Source organism: Trichosurus vulpecula, chromosome 8, assembly GCF_011100635.1.
Source record: "Trichosurus vulpecula isolate mTriVul1 chromosome 8, mTriVul1.pri, whole genome shotgun sequence".
NCBI classification, from domain to species: Eukaryota; Metazoa; Chordata; class Mammalia; order Diprotodontia; family Phalangeridae; genus Trichosurus; species Trichosurus vulpecula.
In genome coordinates this window covers 248961313-248981594 of record NC_050580.1, presented here as the reverse complement: position 1 = coordinate 248981594, position 20282 = coordinate 248961313, and the positions used below count along the sequence as shown (strand labels likewise).

General features: G+C 38.5%; 1 protein-coding gene across 1 annotated transcript in view; it reads left to right on the top strand.

Moving 5' to 3' along the window:
* Window positions 1-20282, top strand: part of KCNK10 (potassium two pore domain channel subfamily K member 10) — a 201153-nt gene that overhangs the window by 173028 nt on the left and 7843 nt on the right. Inside the window, exons 5-6 of the mRNA XM_036736115.1 lie at window positions 10107-10293; window positions 19065-19207. Of these exons, the coding sequence (XP_036592010.1) occupies window positions 10107-10293; window positions 19065-19207 (330 nt within the window). The remainder of the gene's footprint in view (window positions 1-10106; window positions 10294-19064; window positions 19208-20282) is intronic.

The window sequence follows — 20282 nt, the reverse complement described above, 5'->3', positions numbered from 1 at the left end:
CATCACGCTAGATGCATAGGAGTTTCAGAGTTTAGTCTCTCTCTTCATGAGGTTGCATTAAGAGGCTATTAGAATAGGCCCGGGTTCATGACTTTGGGAAGAGAAAGGAAGGGACTCATGTGAGAAACATGATGGAGGTAGAATCTACCCTTAATGAAAATTGATTGGATATGAAAGGTGAAGGAGAGGAACCGGTTCAAGAAAACACCAGGGTTTTGAATGTATGTGACCAATCAGTGATTCACTTACCCTCCATATCCATAAAACTAGGGGTTTGCTTAGATGTCCCTAAAGGTCCCTCCTGACTCTAAATCTACGATCCCATGGAAGGCTGGGTGCCTGGTGGTGCTATTGACATAAACAATGAAGTCATACGAGTGACAGATCTCCAGGAAAAGATCACAAGGTCAGCTTTGAACACATATACTTATACTGTTAGTCCAGGGAGGGTTAAGCTTAATCAGATCTTGGCTTTTGAGAAGCTTTCTGCTCCCTGCTCTGGCTGCTAGTAAATGGAGGTGAATTTTCCTAGCACAATCCATACATAGAAACAGCAGAGTTCTGCATGGGGTGAGGGAGGTAGAGAGAGTGGGGGTGAGAGGGAATGCTGGTGAGATGAGATGAAAGCTCATGGCCTATCAGAGCAGCGCTTTAGTTGGATGCCAATATCTAGTATTTCATCTGCAATTCCCTGCAGTTTCAGAAGGATAATGAAAAGCTGGAACGGAGAGAGGGGGGCAGAGAAAATTAATAGAAGGGCAAATAGAAACGCTTCAGGAAGTGAGCTGAGATTGTGAATAGACTCAATTGATACAGCCAGAATAATACAAGAAGAAAGGATGAAAGAGAACCATGGTTTTTCACTGAAATGAGGGAATTAAAAGAAAGGGGAGGATGCATCTATTAAAAAGATGGCTGGAGAAGGAACAATGATCCAGAAACAATGGGGTAAAATTCTAGGCTAGATATCAGGAAACATTCCTCAACAGCGGATATTGGTATTGACTCTAGGACTGTCAATATTGGAAAAAATGTTCAGACAGTATTACACTGGAAATTAAACCAGTATAGAGGCAATGTAAACGTGCCTCCTAGATCATACTGAGAATGATGTTTGAGATAAACTTGTTCCTTTATCTTAAAAAAATTTCATTAAGCCTGTAACATTCTTATCAGCTCTTTCTGCATTATGGAGGAGAGCAGAAAGGTGGATAACTAGAGCAGTAGATGATAATAATGATAGCACTTTGTGTTTTATATTTATATAGTACTTTATGGTTTGCAAAGTACTTTACCCATGTTATTTCATTTGATCCTCAATTATTTTTCAGTGCTTATACATGTAACCTTGAATACAGGGGCCTTTTTGTTCTGTCTTTGGATCTCTGGTGCCTACTACAATGCCATAGTGCCTTGCACAGGGACATATTGTGGAAATACATGTCTATTGTATTGAATTGGGTAGTCAATTTGAGAAAAAAATTTTAAAGCACATATTAATATGCTAGACACTGGGGTTGGGGAGATTAAAAAAAGATGAATAAGACGTGGTCCTTGCCTTCGAGGAACTTATGGTCTAGAAAAAAAAACAAAATATACCCACAAACACCTCTAATATTAAATATAACCTGAAAGTGAAATGAGAGATCAGGTCACAAGGCCAGATAGTATTAGAACTGAAAGGTTCCTTAGAGGTTGTCAAATCCAGCACCCTCATTTTAAAAGTGAGGGAGCTGAAGCCCACAAAATTTAATTGATTTACCCAAAATTCAGTGTTGTATTAGTCCATAGGAGGGATCCATGACTCACAGCTGGAAGAATCTGGAATACATGGAGGAAATGACATTTGATTAGGATCTCAAGCTTGAGTAGAAATTGTACAAGTGGAGCTGAGATGGATATAAGGGGAAGAGAGGTGAGAAAGCATGTACCCCAGATAGAGGAAGCATAGTGAGTAAAGGTAAAGGGGGAAAAAAGCATGGGGCATATATCTGGGGAACAGAAAATAGCAATAGTATTTGGAAAGGTAGGTCGGGACCCAGAGCCATAATTAGGGTGGGAGCAACAGGAGCATGTCTCAGTAAAATTAAGAGGGTTAGTCCAGCACTTTAACTCCAGCATTATAGAAACAACTGAGATTAGTACCTACTTATAAAAAACTAGTTAAAATAGGGAGCCATATTATATAAGAAACGACAGTGGGGATGGGTTCAGAAAAACCTCGGAAGACTTAGATGAACTGGTGTAAAGTGAAGGGAGCAGAACCAGGAGAACATTGTACCAGTAACAGCAATATTGTAAAGGTGATCAACTGTGAAAGACTCAGCTATTCTGATCAATACAATGATCCAGGACAATACCAAAAGATTCATGATGAAAAATGCTATTCTCTTCCAGAAAGAGAACCAATGAACTCTGCAGACTGAAACACATTTTCCCAACCGACATTTTTAGAATATGGCTAATATGGAAGCATGTTTTGCATGACTTCACATGTATGATGATATCATATTGATTTCCTTCTCAATGGGTGAAGGAGAGGCTGGAAGGAGGGAGATAATTTGGAACACAAAATTTTTAAAAAAAGAATGTTCTTAAAGCAATACCACTACCAGGTCAGTCTCCCAAGATGATTAGGAAAAAAAGGAAAGGAACCCTTATGTTCTCATTATATATACGTGTGTGTGTGTGTGCATATACACATATGTGTGTGTATATATATACACATATATATATACATATATATGTGTGCATATATATGTATATATATGCATATATCAGCTCTCTTTGTGGTGGCAAAGAACTGGAAATTGTGGGCATGCCCAACAACTGGGGAATGGCTGAACAAGTATGAGTGTGATGGAATAATGAGCTTGATGAGCTTAGAATAACATGGATGGGATTGCACGAAATAATGAAGAGCAAAATGATGAGAACCAGGAAAGCAATGTCTATAGTAACAACAATATTGCTTAAGAACAATTTTGAGTGACTAAGTCATTTTGACTATTATAAATACTCAAATTAATTACAAAGGATATATGAAGGAAGATGCCATCTACACCCCGAGAAAGAACTGATAAATAGAAGTATGATCAGAATGGTTTTACACGTATATACATATTTGTGTCTAATGGCAGCCATCTCTAGGGCAGGAGTAGGGGGAAGGGAAAAAAGAAAATGACATGACAACTTTATTATATATTTAAAAGGAATAGCAAGTTATACCTAATAGATTGGCAGTTTCATGTACAAGCATCTTTTTTTTTCTATTCTACTATGTTATAAAAATGCTTGTTTTATTTCTTAAATTCCGAACAAAATAAATAATATTTTTTAAAAGAATGAATGTTTAAAAAAGATAAAAAATGAAACAAAAAAACAAAATAGAAAGCCCTCAGCTTCCTCGTCCTGGCACCTTTGTCTCAGCTCCTTCTTAGACTGCCCCATTCTGCCCCTCCCCCAGCAGTGATCTTTTCCAACCCAGCGCCAGTAAGTAACCCAGGGTGTCTGTCTGTCCCACTCCCTTCCATGAAGCTTTGTGGCCTGGAGTTACTTCCCTGTACCTTCTTCTACTAAATTTGTCTTAAACATTGGTTGAAGGGAGCATTTTAATCCTGGTCAACGCAAGTATGATTTAAGCTCCTAGCCCTGGGCACAAAAATGACTAGTTATGGTTCTGCTGGGACAAAAAGGAGAAAGACCTTGAATGTCAGGCTGAGGAGTTTGGACTTTGTACAATAGGTTATGGGAAGGTTTTGAAAAATTTTAAGTGGGAGGAGGGGGTAATATAATCAGAGCTATATTTTAGGGAAATGAATTTGATGCCTCTGAAGGATGGATTAGAAGGAGGAAAAATCTAGATTCATGGAAGACAATTAGGAAGCTATTGCAATAGTCAGCTGAAATGTAAATGAGGATCTGAATTAGTATGGTGATAATGGGCATATGAGCTTGTTTGCAGGTATTACCAATAGAAATGTGTCGTATATACAAGAGATTTAACTTCTTAATTCTTTAAAACACACTGTTATTCAACCTGTCCTGAGCAGACAGCATTTGAACTAACCGTTGTTGATTTAGAATGTTGCTGGATATTGGGGAGAAAGTAAAATAGTGATGGTAACATTTTGCAGCCTAGTGGAAAGACCAAACTCAGAATTAGGAAACCTGGGTTTGAGCCTTGGCTATGACATTTACTAGGTGTGCGCTACTGGATGAGCTCCCTAATCTCTCCCTGCCTCAGTTTCCTTATCTGTAAAGTTGAATAATGCTTACACTACCTACATCAAAGAGGAGTGCTATGCAAATATGAGCTATTAGTCCTCAGCAGATAATCTAGGACCAAATGGAAAATCGAGAGTATTCACTGTATCTTCATCCTTGCTACAATTTCCCCCAACCATTTTGCCCTGTGTTCTGATGAGTTTTGGAAATAATGTTAGCTTCCTCTGTTCTTTCAACTCTCCTTTGCAAGCCTAAATTTCATTTGGATTTTGATTGCATTCAGGTCCTAATTTATTACTTAACAAGTGTCTCCCAAATACCTAATTAATTTTAATTTCATTATGTATTTGAAGATGATTTATAGAGGAAAATAGGATGATGTTCCCATTGCTAGTAATTAGAGTTCACTTAGCAAATAAACACTGTAGTTTTAGTATGATGAAGTCTTTGGCTAGAGGTTTTCTGTGTGTGTATGTGTGTGTGTGTGTGTGTGTGTGTGTGTGTGTGTGTGTGTGTGTGAAGGTCAAATAAAGGAGTTCCATATTTCTAAGCAGACTCAGCAACTTCTGGAAAGAAAATTCATGGCCTGGGGAAAAAATTCTCCTGTGTTTACCATGTCTTTTACACCTACCATATTTCATAGTATGCTCTTGTGAGATGAGCCCTGGACATGGAATCACAATACTGGGGGCTCAAGTCTTAGTTCTACCTTGCCGCATGATTTGGGGCACATCACTTTCCTCCTCTGGGCCTTACTTTTCTGATTTGTGTAATAGGTAGAACTGTGACATGAAATACTTTTACCTGGGACAAAAACAGTTAAATAGGCTAAAAGTTTGGAAAGGGAGAGGGAGGGCTTCCATGGGTGGCCTCATTGCAAAGGAAAGCTGTAATAACAAGGGAAGAAAGTTTCACCATTAACATCTCCTTCCCCCATGAGGATGAAGTGGAAGGCAAGCTCTTAGAGGGCCACTGATACCCTTGTTGGGATGGGGTAGGGAATGGTCTTAAGCATAGTTGTGCTATGTTGGTGTAGGCCAGTGGAGTTTTTATTGTTGTTCAGTTAGAGTAGTATAGGACCAAGAGTAGGAATGGTAGGCCTTGTGGGTGGGGAGTATAACACTACCCCCTCTACCTGGTTGAGCCCAGAAGCAAAGTCCTGTTTACCTCATCCTTTAGAAATGAGGATAATAGTCCTTTTTTGACTTACATATAGTATTGTTGTGAGGTTAAATGAAATGTAAAAACCCTATTGAAACATTAATGTACCATGCAAAAAATAAGGTATTATTACTTCTGGTTATCACTGTTTTCCAAATAGTTTAAATCTACAATAACAATGCCATATTAAATTGTTTAGTGGATCTGTGTTTATTTTAGCTATTGTGATAGGGTAGCTAGGTGGTGCAGGGGATACAGGGCTGAACTTGGAGTCAGGAAGACCTGAGTTGAAATGTGGCCCCAGACACTTAATAACTGTGTGGCCCTGGGAGAGTCACTTAACTCTTTTTGCTTCGCTTTCCTCATCTATAAAATGAGCTGGAGAAGGAAATGGCAATCTGGGGGTGGAGCCAAGATGGCGGCTGGAAAGCAGGGACTTCTGTGAGGTCCCCCCCAGTTCCCTCCAAAAACCTATAAAAATGGCTCTGAACAAATTCTAGAACTGCAGAACCCACAAAATAGCAGAGGGAAGCAGGGCTCCAGCCCAGGACAGCCTGGATGGTGGCTGGGTAAGGTCTATCGAACACGGAGCTGGGAACAGAGCAGAGCAGAGTCCAGCATGGGTGGTGGCAGGACCAACCAGACCTGGGAGCTGGGCGGAACAGGCCCTAGTGCCCTGAATCAGTGAGCTGTGGCAGTTACCAGACTTCTCAATCCACAAACACCAAAGACAACAGAGAACGTTAGTGGGAAAAACTGCAAGGACAGAGTGAAAGGAGTTTAGGTGGCCACTGCCCCAAGGGTGGTGGAGGTGGTGCAGATCTGAGGCTTCCTTCCTTCCTTCCTGTAAAGAGCTACAGCTACAGTTGCTTCAGGCCCCAGACCTACCTGGTGGGAGGAATTAAGTGGCAGAACAGAGCAGGAGTGCAGAGCTTAGATCTGAGTCCCGGTCGGGGTTTGCGGTTCTTGGGGGAGGAGGAGCGCTGGTGTGGCAGAGCTTGCTGTGTAGAAATAGCTCTGAAAACAACAGCGCAGCCCCTCAAGTGTGGGACAAAGTACTCTCTGCTTCCTCAAGGGTCAAGTAATTGGCTGGGAACATGAACAGGCAGCGAAAACAGACTCTGATTCAGACTCAGACTTTGGAATCTTTCTTTGGTGACAAAGAAGATCAAAACATAGAGCCATAAGAAGTCAACAAAGTCAAAGAGCCTACATCAAAAGCCTCCAAGAAAAACATGAACTGGTCTCAGGCCATGGAAGAGCTCAAAAAGGATTTGGAAAAGCAAGTTAGAGAAGTAGAGGAAAAATTGGGAAGAGAAATGAGAAGGATGTGAGAAAACCATGAAAAACAAGTCAATGACTTGCTAAAGGAGACCCAAAAAATACTGAAGAAAATAACACCTTAAAAAATAGAGTAACTTGAATGGCAAAAGAGCCCCAAAAAGCCCATGAGGAGAAGAATGCCTTGAAAGGCAGAACTAGCCAAATGGAAAAGGAGGTCCAAAAGACTACTGAAGAAAATACTATCTTAAAAATTATATTGGAGCAAGTGGAAGCTAGTGACTTTATGAGAAATCAAGAAATTATAAAACTGAACCAAAAGAATGGAAAAAATGGAAGACAATGTCAAATATCTCATTGGGAAAACCACTGACCTGGAGAATAGATCCAGGAGAGATAATTTAAAAATTATGGGACTAGCATGATCAAAAAAAGAGCCTAAATAACATCTTTCAAGAAATTATCAAGGAGAACTGCCCTGATATTCTACAGCCAGAGGGTAAAATTGAAATTAAAAGAATCCACTGATTGCCTCCTGAAAAAGATCCCAAAAAGGAAACTCTAGGAATATTGTTGCCAAATTCCAGAGCTCCCAGATCAAGGAGAAAATACTGCAAGCAGCCAGAAAAGAATGATTTTGAGTATTGTGGAAGCACAATCAGGATAACACAAGATCTGGTAGCTTCTACATTAAGGGATCGAAGGGCTTGGAATATGGTGATCTGGAGGTCAATGGAGCTAGGATTAAAACCAAGAATCACCTCTTCCGCAAAACTGAGTATAATGCTACAAGGCAAAATATGGATTTTCAATAAATAGAGGACTTTCAAGCTTTCTCAGTGAAAAGAGTAGAACTGAATAGAAAATTTGACTTTCAAACACAAGAATCAAGAGAAGCATGAAAAGGTAAACAAGAAAGAGAAATCATAAGGGACTTACTAAAGTTGAACTGTTTTGTTTACATTCCTACATGGAAAGATAATGTGTATAATTCATGAGACCTCAGTATTAGGGTGGCTGAAAGGAACATACATACATACATACATATATATATATATACAGAGAGAGAGAGAGAGAGAGAGAGAGAGAGAGAGAGAGAGAGAGGGCACAGGGTGAATTGAATATGAAGGGATGATATCTAAAAAAATCAAATTAAGGGATGAGAGAGGAATATATTGAGAGAGGGAGAAAGGGAGAGATAGAATGGGGTAAATTATCTCATATAAAAGTGGCAAGAAAAAGCAGTTCTGTTGGAAGGGAAGAGGGGGCAGGTGAGGGGGAATGAGTGAATCTTGCTCTCATCGGATTTGACTTGAGGAAAGAATAACATACACACTCAAATGGGTATCTTAACCCACAGGAAAGAGGGAGGAAGGAGATAAAAAAGGAGATAGAAGGGAGGACAGATGGGGGAGGAGGTAATCAAAGGCAAACACTTTCAAAATGGGACAGGGTCAAGGGAGAAAATTCGATAAAGGGGGATAGGATAGGAAGAAGCAAAATATAGCTGTCTTTTACATGAGTATTGTGGAAGGGTTTTGCATAATGATACACATGTGGCCTATGTTGAATTGCTTGCCTTCTTAGGGAGGGTGGGTGGGAAGGGAAGAGGGGAGAGAATTTGGAACTCAAAGTTTTAAAAGCAGATGTTGAAAAAAAAGCTTTTGCATGCAACTAGGAAATAAGATACACAGGCAATGGGTCATAGAAATCTATCTTGCCCTACAAGAAAGTAAGGGAAAAGGGGATGGGGGAGTAGGGTGACAGAAGGGAGGGCTGACTGGGGAATGGGGCAATCAGAATACATGCCGTCTTGGAGTGGGTGGGAAGGTAGAAATGGGGAGAAAATTTTTAATTCAAACTCTTGTGGAAATCAATGCTGAAAACTAAAAATATTAAATAAATAAATAATAATTAAAATTTTAAAAAAGAGTCAGGCCCATCTGAAATGACTGAACAACAACCATGACAGATTCTTTGTGATAAATTATTTGCCCTGGACTTTAATAAATGTTGAGTGCTTTGTTAAGCACATCTCCTTTTTAATGGAGATGAACAATATTTCTTTTTTTCCACCATAAATATCATTTTAGAGATGTGTATCAAAGAATTGAAGAATTAGCAGGACTGATATGAATCAAATACACAGATATTCTGCTATTCTCAGCTACTGATTGAAAATATCCATCTTTATTGCAATATTGAATGTATCTAGCGAAAGTATGACACAATTCTAGTTGCATAAAATAAACTGCTTTTGTGAAATAGGTACAGAAAATTCTTTAAAACTCATTTTTTTTAATAAATCTTTTCACTGTAATAATATTAGGAAGACTTCTTTATTAGGAATGAAGGAAAAGAAAAAGAAAGAAGGAAAAGAGATTTTAGAAAGTCAATTCATAGTACTTTACACTTCTGAGTTATAATTATCTTCTCAGCAATAATTTTGACGGATGAACTACTTGGTTGCTCTTAGAATCATGAAATACCTTTCTTGTGTCTTTCTGCATGTGGCTTATGAATTTGGTTAAACAAGAATAGTCTTATCTAGACAGGCATTTTTTAAAGTTTTTCTCTCTAATGGAACCATAGAAAATTGCTTGAAAGAATATCTCCCCAATAGAATGCACGCTCCTTCAAGGCAAGTAGTTTTGTTTTTGTCTTTTTATCTCTAGCCCCTAATGTAAGTACCTGGTCCATAGCAGGTGCTTAATAAATGCTACCTTGTTTACTATCAATGATGGATTGATTTTTACAAAAAGAACACAGAAATATATAGCACACATACAGCACACATACACACACACATACACACACACACACATACACACACAGAGTTTTTAGAATTCTTCTAGTCAAAGGAAAATTTTTAGGAAATGTTGGAACTTAGATTAGAGAGACCCTGGAGAGGAGAAGAATTATGCAGAAAAGGAAGGACTTTTTCACTTTTCAGATACTTGTGTCGATGGATTTGAGGGGTGGGGAATGTGTGGCCTCAAGGCCACATGTAGCCCTCTAGGTCCTTAAGTGCAGTGGCCTTGAGGCCTCAGGTTTCTCACCCCTGGATTAGGCTTACACTGCATGGCCTTCAGGGGACTAACTGGTGGTAGATGTTAGCATGACCAAAAACAGTTTTCTAATAAGTAGAGCTGTCCACAATTGGAATGGGCTTCCTTGTGAGTTTTCTATCACTGAAAACAGTCAAGGAGTGGCTGAATAAAGATTAGTCAGAGACATTGGAAAGAATATTAATATATTGGATAAGGGTTGGGTTGAATAGATTCTAATATCCCTTTCAACTCTTGAATTATCTGATTCTAGAGAAGGGAAGCAGTTGTAGAATGGTTCAGGGTATTTACAAGACATGATCTATCTCTGACATCTAAATCAAGGATGATGAAAGTGATTTACCCTCTTCTCTTCTTTCCTTCTTCTAGAAAAAGCAAGTGAGTCAGACGAAGATCCGGGTGATCTCAACCATATTATTCATCTTGGCAGGCTGCATTGTATTTGTAACAATTCCTGCGGTCATTTTTAAGTACATTGAGGGATGGACAGCCTTGGAATCCATATACTTTGTGGTTGTCACATTGACCACTGTTGGCTTTGGTGATTATGTGGCAGGTAAGAAGTCTAGGATCCAAGTGGAGTTGCCTCTGTGTGTGTGTGTGTGTGTGTGTGTGTGTGTGTGTGTGTGTGTGTATGTGTGTGTGTAGACACATATGTATTAAAGGGAAGGAATTAAAATATCTCTGTTAATGAAGTTTTTCCAGCCTGTCTGCTGAAATATCTTTCTAGAGAGTAACGATGAAAATGTCCCAGAATATCAGTGCTTCTGTGTGGCTAGTAATAAAAGTGGCACACTGGGGCAAAGTTTGATTTAAAATCCATAGGCTGGGATGATGCAAACAGTACCAAGTCCTTGCAGTAGAAAGGAGGCAAGCTTTGTACATGTATAAAGCTTATTTCTCTTATAATTGTCTGAATTATGTATGAGTGAAATGAATTTCTTTCCAAACACTAAATTCTCAACTCTGTTAGTACATTGTAGACCACTACCACCAATGAATATTGATTTAAAAAATTTACAATTCCAGCAAAAAGATTATAGCAATTTATTCAGAAATTTTTCACTATGATTAAGTTGGAATTTTATCAAGGTTACAAGGATGGCTCAACATCTGGAAAATGGTTCTTCCTGGAATTAATTATATTAATCATATTAAGTCAAAAACACCTGAAAACATATGATTATATCAATTAATACAGAAAAAGCCTTTGACAAAATACAATATTCATTTATGCTGAAACCCTTCCCTGGCCCCCTCCAAAGCATAGGTATAGAACAACCACTTTTTCGTTTGGTGAAAGGTATACATTGAAAACCAAAAACTACCGTAATTTGTAATCGGGAAATCTTAAAAATAGGTAGTAATGTAAGGATGATTTCTTTCTCCATTATCATTTAACATAGTTATAGAAAGGCTAGAGATGGCAATAGGACAAGAAACAGATATGAAAGGCAAAATAGAGGCAAAAGTGGACAAAATTATGCCTATTTGATAATGACATGGTGGTTTACTTAGCAAACACCAGAGAACTAGCAAATAAATCAATTTTGTTACCTTAGACAATAGCTTCAGGAAAACAGCAGAACACAAAATAACCTACAAAGTTAGTGGAACTTCTATATAGCAGTAACAAATCTAGGATGAAATATTAGAAAGAGAAAGTCCCATTCAATGTAGATATAACGTGAATAAGAAATCTGGAACTTAGATGTTTTAGTATTTCTTGAATCAATGAACAATGGCCTTCATTTTCTATGCCAGTAGCATAGACTATATACAATATATATAGAATATATGCATAGATATTTTCTTACAGGATGGATTGTAATGGATCATTAGACTTATGGGCTGGTTTTAGCAGCTCCTTGTTGTTGCTGACAAATATCCCAGGGTTTCTCTGACCCAACTCGTAGACTTCTGAGGACTATTTGGCGTTAGGTGTCACAACAAGAAAGAATTACAATTGAATATGTGTTTGTGGTGGGCAGGACAGCAATAACCCTCATAATCAATACCATTAAGAGGCCCTGGTTAAAAGAAATAAAAAGCAAAAAGATCACCATCAGGTTTACCCTGGGGGAGTGCAGGAGTGGGGGGCTGATAACAAAGTGGGATTTAACCTTTTTTCTTTACACTCTTCTCTGAGTGTCATTAGAAGATGATTGTGGGAGGATGGGGCCTACTTCCTTCCTTCTCTTTTCAGTTTCATCCCTTACAGGTCACTCACAAGAAAATGAAACTTTTCAGCATTAAAATAACCATAATTTAAATATTTATTTTTATTCAGTCAAATGTTCTTTGTTACTCTTCTTACTGGTATTTGGCTAAACATTGGGCAGAATACTCAAAGGCTGCATCCCTACCCTATTTTAGTTGTATGTACCAATTCATATATGTGTTGTCTCCTTCGTTAGAATGTAAGCTCCTTAAGGTCAGGGATCATTTTTTAAACTTTTCTTTGTATCCTAGAGCTTAGTATAGTGGCTAGCATATAGTAAATGCTTAATAAATGCTTGTTGCCTGCTTGTGAATGACCCCAGGAATGATTTGGCTTCTCCATAGAGTATGGAAAACTCAATGATAGAGGATCTCTTCTATGGAAAGCTATCCAGCGGGAATTATAGAAAGGCTGCCAGAGGCCAGACAATAAGTAATGGCCCTGTTGCCTGCTTTCTAATTGCCTGACCCAGAGGACCCACCAGGAAAATCCACTTTGTTGTTACTCCCATTGGGTTGCATGGAGCTTCAGGCCACTCTGCATAAATAACAGTCTTTCACCATAATTGCCTAGGTCTATCACTAAACATCAGAAAGCTGAGGTGATTAACACTAAAACATTCAACATCCGAACTAGCATCTGGTCCCTTGTCTGTTCTTTCCTTTTATGTATCCAGGGTAAGTGTCCATTTGAAAGCATCCACTTGTAAGAATACTGGTTTCATTCAAATGGACCAGGCTGTCTTTAAAAAGCTGGGGGTGGAGTGGGTAGAAAATGTGCATGATAGTAAGAAAAAAACCTTGTGAGTTTTCTGGTCTGATTTCAATTACTATAAATGTAGGTATGATTTCATAATTATAAATATCTGTAACTAGGGAAAAAATCAATGTCTCTGACAAAAGGTAAAATGCAGCTATTTAACCATCTTTTGAATTTATAATAGTTCCTCAAATGTATTGAAGTGCTGGAAAGCATAACTTGCTTGAGATTGGGTTGTAAAGAGGGATCCTTAAAACAGTCTTGTCTCCAGATTCGAAGGAGCAGGACCCTAGAGCATGGTTCTGACTAGAATTTTCTGGAGCATCAGTAACTTGCAGCCAATGTATATGGTAGCAAAAACGTCATTAGTTGATGGGTTGGAATAATTTTAGAATGATTGTTCTGCCGAGAATATAGGTGCATGTTAGGGTACCTTCCTGTCTTAACATTTTTTATGGGTCACTGACAAAATAGAAATGAATTAATTAGTCAGTTAATAGTCAACAAGTATCTATTAAGCATTTACTGTGTACTAGGCAATGCGCTAAATGCTGGGGATAATAAATAAAGGCAAACTTACTCTTGGAATTTTAACCGTATCATTTTAGAAAATCATTTGTATAGTGGTGTTGTGGAAAATTTCCTTTTTTCCATCACTGTCCTTAAACACATCTACCTTAACTATTTTCCTTCCTGTATTTATATTATCCAGTAGTATATATCTATGCCAGTGGCAACACATCACCATGGGAAAAAAACAAAACAAAACACTGGCTCTAGAATCAGTGGGATTAAGTCTAAATGCTCTCTCTGATGATTAGTGACCTTGGTCAAGTCACTTAAATTCTTCTGGCCCCAGTTTCCTCATAGGTAATGAGAGTAGGCTTCTGAGGGCCCTTGTAGTCCCACATCTCTGACTCTTTAACCAAGGTGACCTGTATTTAAACATGCTCAATTTTTCATATGACTACAAATGCACATCTTAAAAATGTAAAAAAAAAATCCCTCCTCAGCTGAAATTCACGATCTTCAGATAGGCAAGCAGGCGACAAGCCCTTATTAAACACTTACTATACAGGTGGGCTTACACAGATGCGGTGACCTATGCTTTAGTGACTTTTTTTGGGGATGATTATTTCAAAGACAACATTTTTTTTTCATTCTCTTGAGGGCTCCTTACATGGCTAAAAGTCTCTGGACTGTTGTCTTAAGCTGGTGAAAATAGCATATGGCACTGATTAGAGTGAGCTAATGTATATAAAGCACTTTACAACCCTTAAACCACTATACCCATACTGTTACAAGAAACACATTTCCTTTATGCTGTGAAAGTTTCCAATGACTAAGGTTGACTCTAGTTTCTCTTGTTGGCTCTAAATAGACAAAGACTCCTTTTGCCTCCAGGGTCCATTGAAAAGCCCCTGCAGACTTATCAGAACAAACACATGCCTGATAAAGGCTGGATTTTAATTATTGCTAATTTATAATAATACTACAACAAGTGCACCAGGAAATTAAGCAGCATCATTTAAAAATAAAAACCCGGTAGATGCTTGAACACTTGCCTGCTTTGGCCTGGTAGCTGTTCTACTAGGCTACTCCACAGCCAAGCTGTATCAGGAAGATTACTTCTACTTCTGCTAACTGGGCCGAATAGAATTAATTGCTGGTTGATTTTGTTATCAGCTGAATTTATTCCCAGCCGTGCTGTGCTGCTGTTACACCATCTTGCAGCCTGACTTTGAGGGGACGCTGCTCTGCAGGATTCTAGAGCACAGGTACACAGTGAAGATGGCCACTAATTGCATTATTCTCTAGCATGCCCTAGTGGCCTTCGTTATTGGGTAAATGGCCTGCAAAAGTCAACGTTGACCTTCAGGGTGGGATGGCCCCAAAGAGAAGGATTCTGGAGAGGCCATGAAGTAGAGGAATCTGAATTACTGGGAGCGAATGCTTCTGCAATTAGTCCTGGAGGAGACAATTGTGGCAAAAGAAGAAGGTGAGGAAATGAATTGTGGAGGCTTACTATTTGCCCTTCCTGGCTCTTGGCTGGGATGCTTGGATTTTTAATTCTTAGAAAGTTGGCAGCAGCTATAGAATAATTTCCCAGCACAAAATGAAGCACCAGTCAATCAATCAATCATTTTTAAAGCACCTATTATGTGCCAGGCATAGTGCTTAGCATTTTGAAAAAATATTATCTCAGGGGCAGCTAGGTGGTGCAGTGAATAGAGCACCGGCCCTGGAGTCAGGAGGACCTGAGTTCAAATCCAGCCTCAGATACTTGACGCATTCACTAGCTGTGTGACCTTGGGCAAGTCCTTTAACCCCAATTGCCCTGCCCTCCCCACTCCAAAAATTAAAAAAAAAAAGAAAATATTATCTCATTGGGTCTTTATAACAACCCTGGGAGGCAAGTGCTATTATTGATTTTATTCTCATTTTACTACTGAGGAAACTGAGGCAGACAGGAGTTAAGTGGCTTGATGAGGGTCATACAACTGGTAAGTGTCTAAAGCTAGATTTGAACCTGGGTCTTTCTGATTTCAGGCCCAGAGCTCTTTCCATTTTGCTCAGTGAAAGTGGGAAGGCTACTTAACCCCTCAATGCCCCAGGCAACTCTCTAAGATTGTGAGTGGCAGGGAAGTTCCCTACACGGATAAGATCACAGATTAGACCCTTCTCCTGGTCCCCTCCTCCACTCATTTTACCTCTGTCTAAACTTTCCACCCTTTAAAATGGTGTAGTGGATAGACTGCTGATTTCGAAGTCAGCAAGACCCAGATTTGGGTTCAAGTTCTCTCCTGATGTATCCATATATATATGCCTTTTTTTGCCTAGTTAGGTCATTTAACTCCTCAATGCTCTAGACAACTCTCAAAGGGTCTAAGTTACAGAGCAAGTGCTAACTTGCATTGGTAGAAGGAGTTTCCTCACCAGGGAGTTCCCTCCCTATGCCGGTAAAATCACAGGTTTAGTTTCCATCCCTATCAACATGAGTTTAATGGCGCTAGATGTGGCCAGACCCTTGGGGATTTTTTAATTACCAACATATGATGGAAATTATAATTATGAAGCTTACAGTGAAGGCACTCTACAATTACCCACATATGCCGTCCCAGAAATGATAATTTCTCTACTTCTCTGTGATGAGTGATGATGTCTGCAGCAAGAGGAGTAAAGATGGCTGACTTTGTTTATTTTAAAATCCTTCCATCTAGTGCTCAATTTTCATGCTTCACAAGTTGTGTGAATAATTCAGAATTAAAATCTTAAATTCTGATCATGTTACTCTTCTGCAAAAGAAACTCTACTGGTCCTTTTTTTGCCTCTAGAATATGAAGCAAGCTTCTTTGTTTGACCTTCCAAACTCCTCACAATATAGCTCCAGCCTATAGCTTTCCAGACTTATTACATATTACTCTCCTTCACGAATTCTGTAGTCCCACCAAACTGGCCTCCTCACTGTCTTCTACACACAAGGCACAGTAGATAGAACTTTGGACCTGTAGTCAGGAAGACCCGAGTTCCAATCCAGCATCAGACACTGACCTTTGCTCATGAGCCCCTGGTCAAATCATTTAACCTCTCTATGCCTCAAAGAAAGTGCTAATGATGTAGAGTCATGAAGCTTCTGTGTAGTTCATACATCTTTGGCTGGACTTATTCCTTATTCCTGATGCATATTCTTGACAATATATTTCTAATCCTCCTCACTGTTTCCACTTTTTGCACTGAAGTATATGTATTTAATTCAGAGGGTCTGTCTTCTTAGAATTTTCCCATGTCTCCATCCCCTGTCAGATGTTGATACATCAGCTGAAATTATTTCTGTTTTTGCAAATACTTGTAATAAGCAGTACAGTGCAAAATGATTGAATGTCTCATGAAACGTGGCTTGTTGTTTTTGGACACATAACAAAAGATAATTCCATCAATTCCTTTATTTGATTTTCCAAGGAGAACCTAAAGTCTTTCCACCATTTGGTTGTGACTTTCTTCTTTCTCCAGGTTCTGTTGAGAAGGGCAATGTCAAGACAGATATGATTCACTTTCTTCAGTAATCATTGGGCATAGATCTCGTGTTTAGACTACCTCTCGTAGGAGGTGGGAACTAGGCTTATTTTTAAAAAAATTTAAATTGAGTTTAGTTTTTCTGGAAACCAGGATATAGAATTAAGAAACAAGAGCATTCTGGGCATGGGGGAAAAAGCACAGAATTGGGAATGGAGCGCCATGTGTGAAGAACATCGAAAAAGCCAACATCACTGGATTATAGAGGATATACCTGAGAGTAATGTATGAGAAGATTGGAAAGGTAGTAGGGGGTCAGGTTGTGAAGGACTTTAAAAGCCAAGCATAGCATTTTATATTAAAGGGAACCACTGGAGTTTATTGAACAATAAACTATAGGAAGATTGATCTGACAGTTGAGTGGAAGACTGACTGGAAAGTGAAGAGACTTATTTTATAAACATGATTATATAATAATTACATAATATGTTATACATATATAGTACATGGAATATTACATATGCTATCAGATGCAGCTGATTTGCAACACACAGCATTGTTTGCCTTTGGTGAACAAATTTTCTTTTCCTCTTCTCAAATTTTTGTTAAAAGTGATGGCTCATTGGGTAGAGAGTGGAAGGGGCTATGTATTCCGAAATGAAGGTAACATAAGCACAAAAGATATCAAAAACAACCTTGCAAAAATTAATTAAAAATTAGTATCACAAGGGAGGGTTCATAGTGATAGTGAGCAGGTTGCAATGAATAACTGTAGATTTTAAAGAAGAACCAGAGTAAAGTATTTCATTAGGGAAATCTATGATTGAAAGAGAAGATGGGCTGGTCACATGGTGAGAGCTTGGGATAGTAAGTGGACAGCTTGAGTGCTCCAGTGCCATCCTTACAGTGTTGAGAGAAAGTGAGGAAGGCCCTTAGTACCTTGGGTTGGACTCTCTGGTGTGGGAGGGCATGGGCAAGAGCTCAACAGTAATAGGGAGGCACGGAGGAATTTTGATCCATATCATTGGAGGTGACATCAGAATCTATGAAATCACAGGTCCACTTGAATGTTTGAGTAAAATCCTTTATCCTCACCCCCTCCTTAATTCAAGTCAGGCAAGTAGGTGGTGTATATTTTATACCTGTTTACATCTGTTTAGAAATCTGGGACTATCTGGGATTATTGAATAGGCTAATTTGGTACTATCAAGTGATCAGTTTAAAGTCAATACAGCCAAACAGCTAGTCAGTTCAATTTGCCAAATCGCTTTCACTCTACTGACTAATTGTCAAAGAAAGGGATGGAACACATGATCCCCAATTCCCCTCCTCTCTCCAACTGATGCCTTTTATTTCCTCCCCTTTCCCCAGCTTTAACATTCTATGGTCACAATTGGCAGAAATGATTGGTTATTTAGCATCATAGAGACAACATATGATTAATACTAAATCACATCTACCTGAATGATCGAGAAACTATGTAATTTCTATTTTTCACCTTAAGTCACACTCTTCCTTCTTGGCTAAGTACATTTATGGAAAAGTAGAAATGAATTCCATAGATCTATTAAAGGATTCCAAATCATTTAGAATTATTTCAAAGTGTTTATTTTACATTAAAATAATTAGGGAAATTAAAAATAATGGCCCAGATGACCCTTTTTGGTTTAATTTATTATCATAATGCATAATTTAAGGTGAGTTGTGAGTGATAAAATCACTTCAAATTTTCCACGACATTACGTGTTTCTTAATTAGGAATGAGAAGGCAGCCACAAATTAAATCCTTCTAGGGGACAGATACATTCTTTCTTTAGTGATCACTAGATGAGTCTCTAGCATTGGGTAGTTCCATTAGTCAGTGTCCAGTACTCTTCTTGGCAGAAGTTATCCCTTCCACATCACAACTCACCCCATTGAGGTTTTGATATATTGCAGTCTGTGGGTCAGCATAAGAAATTAAATGGCAATTTTGGGGAGTTTTGCAGAAGCTGCAAATGACACGTGGAGGCTAGCAGACAACATAGAAAAAGTTTAGAAACTCAGAAATGCATAAAATGTATGTATAGTATTATATAATATCAACCAAAATTTTGCAATAAGGTACTGTAAACATTCCATAAAAGAAAAAGAAAAAAAAATCAGACTTCTCTTGTCCTAAGGGAGGGCCAAAAGAATTTTATGTGGATTTTCCAGATTGCCGGGGCTCTGCCCCTAACCCCTGCAATATGGAAAGGAGAACTATACACCTTCATTTGATGGACTCAAATACATGGATGCTTCAAGGCTAATTATAAAAAAATAATCACACAGTAACATTTGGTTCTTTTCAGGGGGAAATGCCGGTATCAATTATCGAGAGTGGTATAAGCCCTTAGTGTGGTTTTGGATCCTGGTGGGTCTTGCCTACTTTGCTGCTGTCCTCAGTATGATTGGAGACTGGCTCCGGGTTCTGTCCAAAAAGACAAAAGAAGAGGTATGGTACTTTTCCCATGTATGCAGCTATTTCAGGAAACATCAGACCAAACCAAAGCTAGTCTTAGCCTCCTGTTTGTGCTTGTCCTGGCCCTAGTACTTCTCACTAAGCTTTGTCTAACTGCATTTTATTCAAATGATATTTTTAACCAACATACCAAATGGAGTAGTAATATGGAGACTCAATTATTAATCTTGTATCGTTGAGTACCTAGTATTTGGGTATACCACACTCCCAGCAGTTAAAAAGGAAAAAAAAACCTTTAGGAATAGCAGAGCATGAGTCAGGATCAAGCATGGTTGATTTATATGTGAGACTGTCTTCTATCAGTAGTCAGAGAACAGAAAGAAACCCAGTAAAAATTTTTTCCTTCAATTGTATTTGCAGTTATGTGATTAGGCAATGCTATCATATGTAAATTCTTTGTTGATTTGTTAGTATGAACCTTTACTATACTGCACGCCAAGCAAGCAATAATGATTAGTCTTGAGGAGTTAAAAGTTCAAGCAGTCTCATCCTCTCACTTGTGCTTCAGATTGGTAGAGAGAAATGTGTTCCAGTTGATAAATACAGTTTACCCATGGCATCGATTCTTATGAAAACCTAGTCAAAGGCAAACAAAAAGAAAGGCATGCCATGGATAAAAATTAAAATAATTTAAAATGGCATGCTTTTATTAAGAATAAAAAGGAGAAAGAAGTAAAATGGGTTCTTTTGTATTGTGTAGAGGCAGGAACCCTAAATGGGGTGGCGGGATGTGCAGGGCATGGCACAGTGGAAAGAACACTGGGTTTAGAGTCAGAGGACTTGTGTTCAAATTAAACCTCTGATGTTTATTTCCTATGTGACTTTGGGCAATTTACTTAACCTTTGTGGGTCTGATTTTCCTTATCTAAAATGAGAGGGTTGTAATATATCAGAGATTCTCAAATTTATCTGGCCTACTGCTCCCTTTTAAAAAAAATTACTCAATGCCCCTGGAAATCTACTTTCTTTAACCCTTTAATGTTTTTTTTTAATTTGCACCATTTCAAAAAATACAATTTTTTAAAAAAAGATGTATTTTAAATTTAAT